Source organism: Rana temporaria, chromosome 3 (genome assembly GCF_905171775.1).
Source record: "Rana temporaria chromosome 3, aRanTem1.1, whole genome shotgun sequence".
Taxonomy (NCBI): domain Eukaryota; kingdom Metazoa; phylum Chordata; class Amphibia; order Anura; family Ranidae; genus Rana; species Rana temporaria.
In genome coordinates, this window is record NC_053491.1 from 484,969,574 (window position 1) to 484,984,828 (window position 15,255).

Consider the following 15,255-nt stretch of genomic DNA (forward strand, 5'->3'; position numbering starts at 1 on the left):
CACCCAGCGTCCCACACCCTCATAACGTACACCCAGCACCCTCATACCGTACACCCAGCACCCCCATACCGTACACCCAGCACCCGAAACCCTCATACCGTACACCCAGCACCCGAAACCCTCATACCATACACCCAGCACCCCACATACTCATACCATACACCCAGCGCCTGACACCCTCATACCGTACACCCATCTCCCTACACCCTTATACCACACACCCAGCATCCTAGACCCTCATACCATACACCCAGCGTCCCACACCCTCATACCTTACACTCAGCACCCCACACACTCATACCGTACACCCAGCGTCCTACACACTTATACCATACACCCAGCGCCCCACACCCTCATACCGTACAGCCAGCGTCCCACACCCTCATATCATACACCCAGCGTCCCACACCCTCATACTATACACCCAGCGTCCCACACCCTCATACCATACACCCAGCGTCCCACACACTCATACCGTACACCCAGCACCCCACACACTCATACCGTACACCCAGAGCGCCCCACACCCTCATACCGTACACCCTTATACCATACACCCAGCGTCCCACACCCTCATACCGTACACCCTTATACCATACACCCAGCGTCCCACACCCTCACACCGTACACCCAGCGTCCCACACCCTCATACTATACAGCCGGCGCCTGACACCCTCATACCGTACACCAAGCGTCCTAGACCATCATACCGTACACCCAGCACCCTTATACCATACACCCAGCGTCCCACACCCTCATACACCCAGCAATGTTGGGGTTCAGTTCTTGGTGGAGTTGGTGGACACAGATAGGTAGGATTTGGCATAAGACTTTTATTAAGACACAGACATTATAGGTTGAGTTGCACTTTATTTCCCACACCCGGTTCCTGTTGGGGTGCAAGTCGTTAGAAGATGGGGATTGGGGAATCTCAGGATAAAATCCCGCGTCACATTGCTTACAAAAACATGGCAGACAAGTCATGACTTCTGAACGATTCACCGTCCAATAAAAAACAAGAAATCCTTCACACACAAAGTGCGGATTCATCAACACACAAAGCTTTGTCTCTGCCGTGTGCGGAATGCGTCAGTCTTGGGGGCGCAGCACCACGGCTCGTATTTGTAGGTCATAGTTCATTGTTTGTTTCATTTATTTCTGGAGAAATCATCCCACCCGGGGAGTCGTCAATGGAGCGGCCGACCTATAGGAAGACAAACACAGTGTCATTGGAGAGAGTTGTCCTGGTACCTGTGACTATCTCCTGTACTAATTCTGCAGTCTCTGACCATCTCCTTTACCATGTCTGCAGTCTCTGACCATCTCCTGTAGCATGTCTGCAGTCTCTGACCATCTCCTGTAGCATGTCTGCAGTCTCTGACCATCTCCTGTAGCATGTCTGCAGTCTCTGACCATCTCCTCTAGTAGGTCTGCAGTCTCTGATCATCTCCAATGCTGCGTAAACTGTTGGCGCTATAAAAATCCTGTATAATAATAATAATAATCTCCTGTAGTATGTCTGTAGTCTCTGACCATCTCCTTTAAACGGCCTAGCGGGTCAATGACCATCTCCTGTACCAACTCTCTGATCATCTCCTGTAGTATGTCTGTAGTCTCTGACCATCTCCTTTAAACGGCCTAGCGGGTCAATGACCATCTCCTGTACCAACTCTCTGATCATCTCCTGTAGTATGTATGCAGTCTCTGATCATCTTAAACACTGCGTAAACTGTTGGCGCTATAAAAATCCTGTATAATAATAAAAATCTCCTGTAGTATATCTGCAGTCTCTGACCATTTCCTAAAATAGGTCTGCAGTCTGTGACCATCCCCTTAAAAGGCCTGCAGTCTCTGACTATCTCCTGTACCAACTCTCTGCAATCTCTGACCATCTCTTGTAGTATGTCTGCAGTCTCTGACCATCTCCTGTAATAGGTCTGCAGTCTCTGACCATCTCCTCTAGTATGTCTACAGTCTCTGATTATCTCCTGTACCATGCCTGCAGCCTCTGACTATCTCCTGTAGTATGTCTGCAGTCTCTGACCATCTCCTTTACAATGTCTGCAGTCTCTGACCATCTCCTGTAATAGATCTGCAGTCTCTGACCATCTACTGTAATAGGTCTTCAGTATATGATCATCTCCTGAATTATGTCTGCAGTCTCTGACCATCTCCTGTACAATGTCTGCAGTATCTGACCATCTCCTGTATTAGGTCTGCAGTATCTGATCATCTTCTGTAGTATATCTGCAGTCTCTGATCATCTACTGTAGTATGTCTGCAGTCTCTGACCATCTTCTAAAATAGATCTGCAGTCTCTGACCATCTCCTGTACCATGTCTGCAGTATCTGACCATCTCCTGTAATAGGTCTGCAGTATATAATCATCTCCTGAATTATGTCTGCAGTCTCTGACCATCGCCTGTACCATGTCTGCAGTCTCTGACCATCGCCTGTACCATGTCTGCAGTCTCTGACCATCACCTGTACCATGTCTGCTGTCTCTGACCATCGCCTGTACCATGTCTGCAGTCTCTGACCATCACCTGTACCATGTCTGCAGTCTCTGACCATCTCCTGTAATAGATCTGCAGTCTCTGACCATCTACTGTAATAGGTCTTCAGTATATGATCATCTCCTGAATTATGTCTGCAGTCTCTGACCATCTCCTGTACAATGTCTGCAGTATCTGACCATCTCCTGTATTAGGTCTGCAGTATCTGATCATCTTCTGTAGTATATCTGCAGTCTCTGATCATCTACTGTAGTATGTCTGCAGTCTCTGACCATCTTCTAAAATAGATCTGCAGTCTCTGACCATCTCCTGTACCATGTCTGCAGTATCTGACCATCTCCTGTAATAGGTCTGCAGTATATAATCATCTCCTGAATTATGTCTGCAGTCTCTGACCATCGCCTGTACCATGTCTGCAGTCTCTGACCATCGCCTGTACCATGTCTGCAGTCTCTGACCATCACCTGTACCATGTCTGCTGTCTCTGACCATCGCCTGTACCATGTCTGCAGTCTCTGACCATCACCTGTACCATGTCTGCTGTCTCTGACCATCGCCTGTACCATGTCTGCAGTCTCTGACCATCGCCTGTACCATGTCTGCAGTCTCTGACCATCGCCTGTACCATGTCTGCAGTCTCTGACCATTTCCTGTACAATGTCTGCAGTCTCTGACCATCTCCTGTAATATGTCTGCAGTATCTGACCATCTCCTGTAATATGTTTGCAGTATCTGACCATTTCCTAAAATAGATCTGCAGTCTCTGACCATCTCCTAAAATAGATCTGCAGTCTCTGACCATCTCCTGTACAATGTCTGCAGTATCTGACCATCTCCTGTATTAGGTCTACAGTATCTGACCATCTCCCGAATTATGTCTGCAGTCTCTGACTATCTCCTGTAGTATATCTGCAGTCTCTGACCATCTACTGTAGTATATCTGCAGTCTCTGACCATCTACTTTAGTATGTCTGCAGTCTCTGACCATCTCCCGAATTATGTCTGCAGTCTCTGACCATCTCCTAAAATAGATCTGCAGTCTCTGACAATCTCCTGTGATCGGTAGGCAATTTCTGACAGTTGACTATACTGTTACATATACTGATTATTCTGTAGAACCCCTTGGCCACAGTCAGGCAGACTACCTCTGTTCTACAGGCTCTTCAAACTAAATAAGATTTCATTAGCACAGAATGAAAAAAACACTCTGCACGTTGAAGGATACTTCCTGAGCCTGCACAACCACAGAACAATAAGCAAGTTGATAAATACTATAAACAAATAGCGGTTGTTATGTACAACGTGGCAGATAGATGGCGCTAGGCTCTGAGGATTCTCCATACCTGATGCTAACAGCCCAGCCCACTGAAAGTTCCGATCCGGTCCAGTTTCATCCCAAAACATCCACGGGAGTTTCCTGATTTCTTTGTGCGCCCCCGAAACTTCTTCTGGTTGTTCATGAAATCACTGAAGAGGCGGAGCCAGGCGCGGTTAGGCGGGAGCTGGGAGGAGTCTTGAGGCACGGCTGTATCCCGGGGGCGGGGCCCAGAGATGGACGCCCCCAAATCTTCCAGACTCTCCATGAGTAGGACCTCCTCTGAGGAACTCAGGTCCTGGGATAAAAGATCGGCTAAAGACTGTGGAGGGGGCAGCAGAGAATGAAAGGAGGGCAGAAAATGGTTGGTGGGGTAGGAGAGAGAGAGAGATGGAAAAAGAGATAGAGAGAGAATGTTAGATACATAGAACATTAGTAACAATTCAACTCAAATTCTGTCTTTCCTTTTCTCCCTTTTTCATAGATTTCTGTATATATTTAACCCCTTCTTACCCTTATCCTTCCATCTATCTGGAGTGCCAAGGTCAGTCGTATCTCCTGACTGCTTCTTACTTAAAGCGGGAGTTTACCCATAAAACAATTTTTCCCCTTAGATTCCTGCTCGTTTTGTCTAGGGGAATCGGCTAGTTGTTTTAAAATATGAGCCGTACTTACCGTTTTCGAGATGCATCTTCTCCGTCGCTTCCGGGTATGGGTCTTCGGGAGCGGGCGTTCCTTCTTGATTGACAGTCTTCCGACGGTCGCATCCATCGCGTCACTCGTAGCCGAAAGAAGCCGAACGTCGGTGCGGATCTATACGGCGCCTGCACACCGACGTTCGGCTTCTTTCGGAAAATCGTGACGCGATGGATGCGACCGTCGGAAGCCTCTCGGAAGACTGTCAATCAAAATAGGAACGCCCATTCCCGAAGCCCATACCCGGAAGCGACGGAGAAGATGCATCTCGTAAACGGTAAGTACTGCACATATTTTAAAACAACTAGCCGATTCCCCTAGACCGAACGAGCATTCATCGATTCTAAGGGGAAAAAGTGTCATGTACGGGTGAACCCCCGCTTTAAGCGTTTCTATGCCCATCTTTTTGCAAAGAATATTATCAACTGATTATTTGGACACTCAGTCCTCATTCACGTGTGAGCGTGTGCTTTTTAGCCAACTTTTGAGCACTTTCAGCATTTTTTGACCTTTGAGTGACAAGCTTCAAGCGATGGTTTGGTAATGGGCACCTTTAAGTATAATGGGAATCCCAATGTTGAGCATCGACACGCTTCAGGAAACGCATTTCAAATCGCTCTGGTGTTAATGGGGACTATTGACAGACTCCTTTGGGGTCTTTGTTGGCTCCAGGGGTCCAGGTCCTCTCCTTGTTTCTCCTAATATCTTCTAATGAATAGGACTTGGGTTCATTACCTGGTTGTTGTATACATATGTAGCACACTGATGCGTAGGCAGGGTGGCTACTAAATGTATTTGCCAAGTGATAGTTGCCTTGGCCAGTTGTTAGGGGTCAATTGATCTCACCCTAATTCTGGAATTGCTGCACTTCTCTCTTCTGTTGCTGGGTGGCTGGTGACATTAGATAAGACAAGGGCAGATTAGGAATAGATAGGGTGTCTCAGCCAATGGGCAGGGATTTTGTTGGATCCCTTGGCCTGCTGGGAGAGCCTATTTATTTGGGTGAGGTCAGGTGATCGGTGTTCTGTGCCACCTGTCCAGGTGGACGTGTGTTGTGCTGCCCTGGGCTGCTAGGCCAGAGCCCTGAGGGCTTATCCAGAAGCAAGAGCAGTGCAGGGTTGGGATTGCGGCTTGCAGTCCAACCAGAAGTGACGGTTCTACCGGCCGGAGAACCTGTCGTGGTCAGAGGTAGAAGGGAAGCTGTCACCACTAAGGGACCAACCACCTTATTACCAGGGACCACAGTGAGTAACTGAAGGAAGTACCAGAGCAGTATTCTCACCAACTGGGGATGGTGAAGAATTGGGAACCCTTTAACAGGTGCCAAGCCAGAGACCCAACCAGTGAAGGTCACGTTTGCAGAGCAGTCTTGTGTGCCAAGCTAGGGACCCAGCAGGGAAGTGGGGGTGACGCTTGATGAGTATCTGTGAGTGCCAAGCCAGAGACCCAGCAGGCCAGTGGGGTGACGCTTGAGGAGTATCTGTGAGTGCCAAGCCAGGGACCCAGCAGGGAAGTGGGGGTGACGCTTGAGGAGTATCTGTGAGTGCCAAGCCAGGGACCCAGCAGGGAAGTGGGGGTGACGCTTGAGGAGTATCTGTAAGTGCCAAGCCAGGGACCCAGCAGGGAAGTGGGGGTGATGCTTGAGGAGTATCTGTGAGTGCCAAGCCAGGGACCCAGCAGGGAAGTGGGGGTGACGCTTGAGGAGTATCTGTAATTGCCAAGCTAGGGACCCAGCAGGGAAGTGGGGGTGATGCTTGAGGAGTATCTGTGAGTGCCAAGCCAGGGACCCAGCAGGGTAGTGGGGGTGACGCTGGAGGAGTATCTGTGAGTGCCAAGCTAGGGACGCAGCAGGGAAGTGGGGGTGACGCTTGAGGAGTATCTGTGAGTGCCAAGCTATGGACCCAGCAGGGAAGTGGGGGTGACGATTGAGGAGCATCTGTGAGTGCCAAGCCAGGAACCCAGCAGGGAAGTGGGGGTGACGCTTGAGGAGTATCTGTGAGTGCCAAGCTAGGGACCCAGCAGTGAAGTGGGAGTGACGCTTGAGGAGTATCTGTGAGTGCCAAGCTAGGGACCCAGCAGGGAAGTGGGGGTGACGCTTGAGGAGTATCTGTGAGTGCCAAGCTAGGGACCCAGCAGGGAAGTGGGGGTGACGCTTGAGGAGTATCTGTGAGTGCCAAGCCAGGGACCCAGCAGGGAAGTGGGGGTGACGCTTGAGGAGTATCTGTGAGTGCCAAGCTAGGGACCCAGCAGGGAAGTGGGGGTGACGCTTGAGGAGTATCTGTGAGTGCCAAGCTAGGGACCCAGCAGGGAAGTGGGGGTGACACTTGAGGAGTATCTGTGAGTGCCAAGCCAGGGACCCAGCAGGGAAGTGGGGTCGACGCTTGAGGAGTATCTGTGAGTGCCAAGCCAGGGACCCAGCAGGGAAGTGGGGTCGACGCTTGAGGAGTATCTGTGAGTGCCAAGCTAGGGACCCAGCAGGGAAGTGGGGGTGATGCTTGAGAAGTATCTGTGAGTGCCAAGCCAGGGACCCAGCAGGGAAGTGGGGGTGACGCTTGAGGAGTATTTGTGAGTGCCAAGCTAGGGACCCAGCAGGAAAGTGGGGGTGACGCTTGAGGAGTATCTGTGAGTGCCAAGCTAGGGACCCAGCAGGGAAGTGGGGGTGACACTTGAGGAGTATCTGTGAGTGCCAAGCCAGGGACCCAGCAGGGAAGTGGGGGTGACACTTGAGGAGTATCTGTGAGTGCCAAGCCAGGGACCCAGCAGGGAAGTGGGGGTGACGCTTGAGGAGTATCTGTGAGTGCCAAGCCAGGGACCCAGCAGGGAAGTGGGGGTGATGCTTGAGGAGTATCTGTGAGTGCCAAGCCAGGGACCCAGCAGGGTAGTGGGGGTGACGCTGGAGGAGTATCTGTGAGTGCCAAGCTAGGGACACAGCAGGGAAGTGGGGGTGACGCTTGAGGAGTATCTGTGAGTGCCAAGCTATGGACCCAGCAGGGAAGTGGGGGTGACGATTGAGGAGCATCTGTGAGTGCCAAGCCAGGAACCCAGCAGGGAAGTGGGGGTGACGCTTGAGGAGTATCTGTGAGTGCCAAGCTAGGGACCCAGCAGTGAAGTGGGAGTGACGCTTGAGGAGTATCTGTGAGTGCCAAGCTAGGGACCCAGCAGGGAAGTGGGGGTGACGCTTGAGGAGTATCTGTGAGTGCCAAGCTAGGGACCCAGCAGGGAAGTGGGGGTGACGCTTGAGGAGTATCTGTGAGTGCCAAGCCAGGGACCCAGCAGGGAAGTGGGGGTGACGCTTGAGGAGTATCTGTGAGTGCCAAGCTAGGGACCCAGCAGGGAAGTGGGGGTGACGCTTGAGGAGTATCTGTGAGTGCCAAGCTAGGGACCCAGCAGGGAAGTGGGGGTGACACTTGAGGAGTATCTGTGAGTGCCAAGCCAGGGACCCAGCAGGGAAGTGGGGTCGACGCTTGAGGAGTATCTGTGAGTGCCAAGCTAGGGACCCAGCAGGGAAGTGGGGGTGATGCTTGAGAAGTATCTGTGAGTGCCAAGCCAGGGACCCAGCAGGGAAGTGGGGGTGACGCTTGAGGAGTATTTGTGAGTGCCAAGCTAGGGACCCAGCAGGAAAGTGGGGGTGACGCTTGAGGAGTATCTGTGAGTGTCAAGCCAGGGACCCAGCAGGAAAGTGGGGGTGACGCTTGAGGAGAATCTGTGAGTGCCAAGCTAGGGACCCAGCAGGGAAGTGGGGGTGACGCTTGAGGAGTATCTGTGAGTGCCAAGCCAGGGACCCAGCAGGGAAGTGGGGGTGACGCTTGAGGGGTCACGCCCACTTCCACTTACACCGGCGTACACCTACGAAAGCCACGCCACGCTGGCGCAGTGTTGGGAGCACTGGCTTGCTGAATGCAGTGCTTGCCTCTCTGCGCTGCGTTGTCGTAGCGTATGGTGGTTACTCTACGGCGGCGTAATGTGCGCCTTGCTTTCTGTGAATCTGGGCCTATGTGTTTATATCCTCTCCACATTTCCTAACCAAGCAGATCTTCTGATCTAGGAAAGGTGTTGGATTTTACCCCCCACTGCATGGAAAGACCCTTTGTGTGCCGGAGTGCAGACATACGGACACTTTCTGATAGGGGGGTACGCAGATTGCTCTTGTAGTAATTGTTGCTCCTCATACGGGGCTAGATTCAGGTAGGGGGACGTAAGTTTGTGCGGGCGTAGCGTATGTTATTTCCGATACGCCGCCGCAATTTAGAGAGGCAAGTGCAGTATTCACAAAGCACTTGCTCCGTAAGTTGCGCCGGCGTAGTGTAAATCTGCCGGCGTAAGCGTGCCGAATTCAAATTGTCAAGAGGTGGGCGTGTTTTATGTAAATCAAACATGACCCCGCGTAAATTACGTTTCTCACGAACGGCGCATGCGCCGGCCGTGAACGTATCCCAGTGCGCATGCTCCTAATCACGTCGCAAATAGTCAATGCTTTCGACGTGAACGTAATTTACGCTAAGCCCTATTCGCGAACGACTTACGCAAACAACGTAAACGACGCAAAATTCTACGCTGTCCCGACGTCCATACTTAACATTGGATACGCCTCATATAGCAGGAGTAACGTTACGCCGGAAAAAGCCTTACGTAAATGACGTAAAAAAATGCTCCCGGCGGACGTACGTTTCTAAATTGGCGTATCTAGCTCATTTGCATATTCTACGCCAAAATTAACAGAAGCGCCACCTAGCGGCCAGGGTAAATATGCAGCCCAAGATACAACTTACAGACTTACGCCGCTCGTATCTGAGCCTAATTTAAGCGTATCTGGTTTCCAGAATACGCTTAAATTTACGACGGCGTAGATTCAGAGTTACGACGGCGTATCTACTGATACGCCGCCGTAACTCTCTCTGAATCTAGCTAAATATGTCTGCCCCACCTTCGTATTATTTTATCTCAGCAATAGAATACGTCTGCCTCATCTTTCTATCATTTTTATCGATAGAATACGTCTGCCTCATCTTTCTATCATTTTATCTCAGCACTCCTAGCTGTATCTATATTTCAGACTCATCATACAAGAAGTGTAACTCAGAAAAGTTACAATGTATAATGAATATAATACAAGGTCTGCCCCACCTTTCTATTATTTTATCTCTATGTATGTAAAAAAAAAATATATGTATTTATAAAAATATGTATTATTATTATAAAGATGTACAAAATATTATAACATTTTTACTATAGTATTTTAAAATTATTAAACAATTTATCATTTCTATTTATAATAATATTCATTATTTATTTTATTTCTGATATTTATTATTATTTCTATCATTCTGTTATTATTCTTTCTATTATTTTATCTCAGCACTCCTAGCTGTACCCCATATTTATGATATGTGAAAAGCAACCCCGAAAAGTTACAAGAATGTATAATAAATATAATACAATGTCTGCCCCACCTTTCTATTATTTTATCTCAGCGATAGAAAGATGAGGCTGACAAATTCTATTATTTTCTATTTTTATCCATTGATATTTATAATAATATGTATTATTTATGTTATTTATAAAAAATTACAAAATATTATACAATCTTTACTATATTATTATAAAATTATTATACAATTTATCATTTCTATTTATAATAATATTCATAATTTATTTCTATTATTTCTATCATTCTTTTATTATTATTTCTATCATTTCTATCATTCTTTTATTATTATTTCTATCATTTCTATCATTCTTTTATTATTATTTCTATCATTCTTTTATTATTATTTCTATTTTATCTCAGCACTCCTAGCTGTACCCATAATTAGGACTCAAGAAATTAGAAATTTTATCTCAGCGATAGAATATGTCAGCCTCTCCTTCATATTATTTCATCTCAGCAATAGAATATGTCTGCCTCGCCTTTCTATTATTTTTTATTTGTATCTATTGATATTTATAATAATATGTATTATTTCTGTTATTTATAAAAAAATTAAAATTATTATACAATTTATCATTTCTATTTATAATAATATTCATTATTTATTTATATTATTTCTATCATTCTTTTATTATTCTTTCTATTATTTCATCTCAGCACTCCTAGCTGTACCCATAATTAGGACTCAAGAAATGTGAAACTTTATCTCAGCGATAGAATATGTCTGCCTCACCTTTCCATTATTTTATCTCAGCAATATAAAATATCAGCCTTACCTTTTTATTATTTTATATGTCTGCCTCGCCTTTCCATTATTTATTAATATTTTTTATTTATAGTAATATGTATTATGTATTATTGTGTATAATATATATAAAATGTATAATTTCTATTCATAATAAAATAATTATTTATTTTTATTATTGTTCTATTATTCTTTCTATTATTTTATCTCAGCACTCCCAGCTGTATCTATATTTCGGACTCATGATACGAGAAGTGTAACCCAGCGATAGAATAAGTCTGCCTCATCTTCATATTATTTTATCTCATCAATATAAAATATCAGCCTCACCTTTTTATTATTTTATCTCAGCAATAGATTATGTCTGCCTCGCCTTCATATTATTTTATCTCATCAATATAAAATATCAGCCTTACCTTTTTATTGTTTTATCTCAGCGATAGTATACGTCTTCCTCACCTTCATATTATTTTATCTCAGCATTAATTAATACTGTAACTGGATCCATTTTTCAGACTCATCATACGAGAAGTGTAACCCAGAAAGGATACAATGTATAATAAATCAAAGAGGTCAGCCTCACCTTCCTATTATTTTATCTCAGCGATAGAATACGTCTGCCTCACCTTTCTATCATTATTTATTGATATTTATAAAAATGTACAAAATATTATACAATCTGTACTATATTATTATACAATTTATCATTTCTATTTATAATAATATTCATTATATATTTCTTTTATTTCTATCATTCTTTTATTATTCTTTTTATTATTTTATCTCAGCACTCCTAGCTGTACCCATAATTAGGACTCAAGAAATTTGAAATTTTATCTCAGCGCTAGAATACGTCAGCCTCTCCTTCATATTATTTTATCTCAGCGATAGAATTATGTCTGCCTCACCTTTCCATTATTTATTAATATTTATAATATTTTTATTTTATTTATAGTAATATGTATTATTTATTATTGTGTATAATATATTTATATAAAATGTATAATTTCTATTCATAATAAAATAATTATTTATTTTTATTATTTATACTGGTCTATTATTCTTTCTATCATTTTATCTCAGCACTCCTAGCTGTACCCATAATTAGGACTCAAGAAATTAGAAATTTTATCTCAGCGAAATAAAATACGTCTGCCTCTCCTTCCTATTATTTTATCTCAGCAATAGAATTATGTCTGCCTCCCCTTTCCATTATTTATTAATATTTATAATATTTTTTATTTATAGTAATATGTATTATTTATTATTGTGTATAATATTTATATAAAATGTATAATTTATATTCATAATAAAATAATTATTTATTTTTAATTATTCTTTCTATAATTTTATCTCAGCACTCCTAGCTGTATCTATATTTCGGACTCATGATACGAGAAGTGTAACCCGGAAAAGTTACAAGAATGTATAATGAATATAATACAAGGTCTGCCCCACCTTTCTGTTATTTTATCTCAGCGACAGAATTATGTCTGCTTCACCTTTCCATTATTTATTAATATTTATAATATTTTTTTTTATTTATAGTAATATGTATTATTTATTATTGTGTATAATATATATAAAATTTATAATTTCTATTCATAATAAAATAATTATTTATTTTTATTATTGATATTGTTCTATTATTCTTTATATTATTTTATCTCAGCACTCCTAGCTGTACCCCATAATTAGGACTCAAAAAGTTACAATGTATAATAAATATAATACAATGTCTGCCCCACCTTTATGCTATTTTATCTCAGCATTTTTAACTGGGTCCATTTTTCAGACTCATAATATGAGAAGTGTAACCCAGAAAGGATACAATGTATAAGAAATCAAAGAGGTCTGCCTCACCTTCCTATTATTTTATCTCAGCGATAGAATACGTCTGCTTTATCTTCATATCATTTTATCTCAGCGATAGAATACGTCTGCCTCGCCTTTCTATTATTTTATCTCAGCGATAGAATACGTCTGCCTCACCTTTCTATTACTATTTATTGATATTTATTATAATTTTTATTTATAAAAATGTACAAAATATTATACAATTTATCATTTCTATTTATAATAATATTTATTATTTATTTCTTTTATTTCTATCATTCTTTTATTATTCTTTCTATTATTTTATCTCAGCACTCCTAGCTGTACCCATAATTAGGACTCAAGAAATGTAATCTCAGCAATAAAATACGTCAGCCTCTCCTTCATATTATTTTATCTCAGCGTTAGAATTATGTCTGCCTCACCTTTCCATTATTTATTAATATTTATAATATTTTTTTTATTTATAGTAATATGTATTATTTATTATCGTGTATAATATTTATATAAAATGTATAATTTCTATTCATAATAAAATAATTATTTATTTTTATTATTTATACTGGTCTATTATCATTTCTATTATTTTATCTCAGCACTCCCAGCTGTATCTATATTTAGGACTCATCATACAAGAAGTGTAACCCGGGAAGAATACAATGTATAATACATAGAATATGACGTCTGCTTTACCTTTATATGGTTTTATCTCAGCATTAAGAACTGGATCTATTCTTCAGACTCAATGATAGAAGGACTATAACCCAGAATACAATGCCTATTAAATGTAATAAGACATCTGCCCCCACCTGTATCTGATTTTATCTCAGCTGTTCCCCCTAGGTTACATTATATAATAATAGAATACAACGTTTGCCCCACCTATATATGATTTTATCTCAGCACTCCTACATGTTCCCATATATTACAATGTATAATAATAGAATACAACGTTTGCCCCACCTATATATTATTTTATCTCAGCACTTCTACATGTTCCCATATATTACATTATATAATAACAGAATATGACGTCTGCCTGACCTGTATATGATTTTATCTCAGCACCCCAACTGTACCCATATATTACAATATAAAGTAACAGAATAAGAGTGCTGCCCCATCTGTATATTATTTTATCTCAGCTTTACTAGCAGTACCCATATGTTACATTATATAATAACAGAATATGACGTCTGCCTGACCTGTATATGATTTTATCTCAGCAGCACCCCTAGCTGTACCCATATATTACAATATATAATAATAGAATACAATGTCTGCCTGACCTGTATATGATTTTATCTCAGCAGCACCCCAACTGTACCCATATATTGCAATATATAATAACAGAATATGATTTCTGTCCCACCTGTATATGATTTTATTTCAGCACTCCTACATGTTTCCATATATTACAATGTATAATAATAGAATACAACGTCTGCCTGACCTGTGTATGATTTTATCTCAGCACCCCTAGCTGTACCCATATATTACAATATATAATAATAGAATACAATGCCTGCCTGACCTGTATATGATTTTATCTCAGCACCCCTAGCTGTACCCACATATTACAATATATAATAACGGAATGTGATTTCTGCCCCACCTGTATATGATTTTATCTCAGCACTCCTACATGTTTCCATATATTACAATGTATAATAATAGAATACAACGTCTGCCTGACCTGTGTATGATTTTATCTCAGCACCCCTAGCTGTACCCATATATTACAATATATAATAATAGAATACAATGCCTGCCTGACCTGTATATGATTTTATCTCAGCACCCCTAGCTGTACCCACATATTACAATATATAATAACGGAATGTGATTTCTGCCCCACCTGTATATGATTTTATCTCAGCACTCCTACATGTTCCCATATATTACAATGTATAATAATAGAATACAACGTCTGCCTGACCTGTATATGATTTTATCTCAGCACCCCTAGCTGTACCCATATATTACAATATATAATAAAAGATTACAACGTCTGCCTTTACCTTCAGGTGTTTGAGTTGCGGCGACGGCCGTCCGGATACCCCGACGATCAGAAGGGTCACCAGGGTCAGCGCTGACACTCCCACCATCATTTTTGGGGTGATATAGGAGATTTGGGGGGGAGGGGGTTTCAGTGGCCCTCTGGTCTCAGCAGGGTCAGTCGGGAAGGTAAGTTTCAGATTTGGGGGGGTTTCGGTAGATTTGGGGGGTGTCAGTGGCCCTCTGGTCTCAGCAGGGTCAGTCGGGATAAGGAAGTTGCACGCAGTTTCAGTATTTCTGTGTCTGTCCTGATTTCAGGACTGGTCAGTTGCGAGTGGTGCCGGCGGCGCGGGTGTATATAAAGGAGGATGGGGAGAGGGGGGGCTGTTTTATTATAGATGGAGGAGGGGGGGTTACCCCGGGAGATCCCTTCTTCTTATTACAGGAATGTCACCCCCTCCTCCGCAGACATCACTGACACCGGAGGGCAGTATAATGGTACAGGAGGAGATATACATCCATCTACAGGGCACAGTATACAGTGACAATACATAGACATCTCCATATACAGGGCCTTGAAAAAGTATTCATACCCCTTGGAATTTTCCACACTTTGTCACGTTACAACCAAAAACGTAAATGTGTTTAACCACTTGTCCTATTTTGGCACTTCTCTCCTTCATGTAAAAATCAAAATTTTTTTGCTCGAAAATTAATCAGA

At 42.9% G+C, this 15,255-nt stretch overlaps 1 protein-coding gene across 1 annotated transcript; it reads right to left on the reverse strand.

Annotated features, from left to right (window-relative positions):
- Nucleotides 1-818: 818 nt before the first annotated feature.
- Nucleotides 819-14,881, reverse strand: LOC120933721 (C-type natriuretic peptide-like). The gene is made up of 3 exons (XM_040347074.1): nt 14,558-14,881; nt 3,860-4,153; nt 819-1,204 (listed from the first exon to the last, which is right to left on the reverse strand). Exons 1-2 carry the CDS (start codon nt 14,645-14,647, stop codon nt 3,866-3,868), a joined length of 378 nt encoding a protein of 125 aa, XP_040203008.1. The 5' UTR covers nt 14,648-14,881; the 3' UTR covers nt 819-1,204; nt 3,860-3,865.
- Between the last annotated feature and the right edge of the window lie 374 nt (nt 14,882-15,255).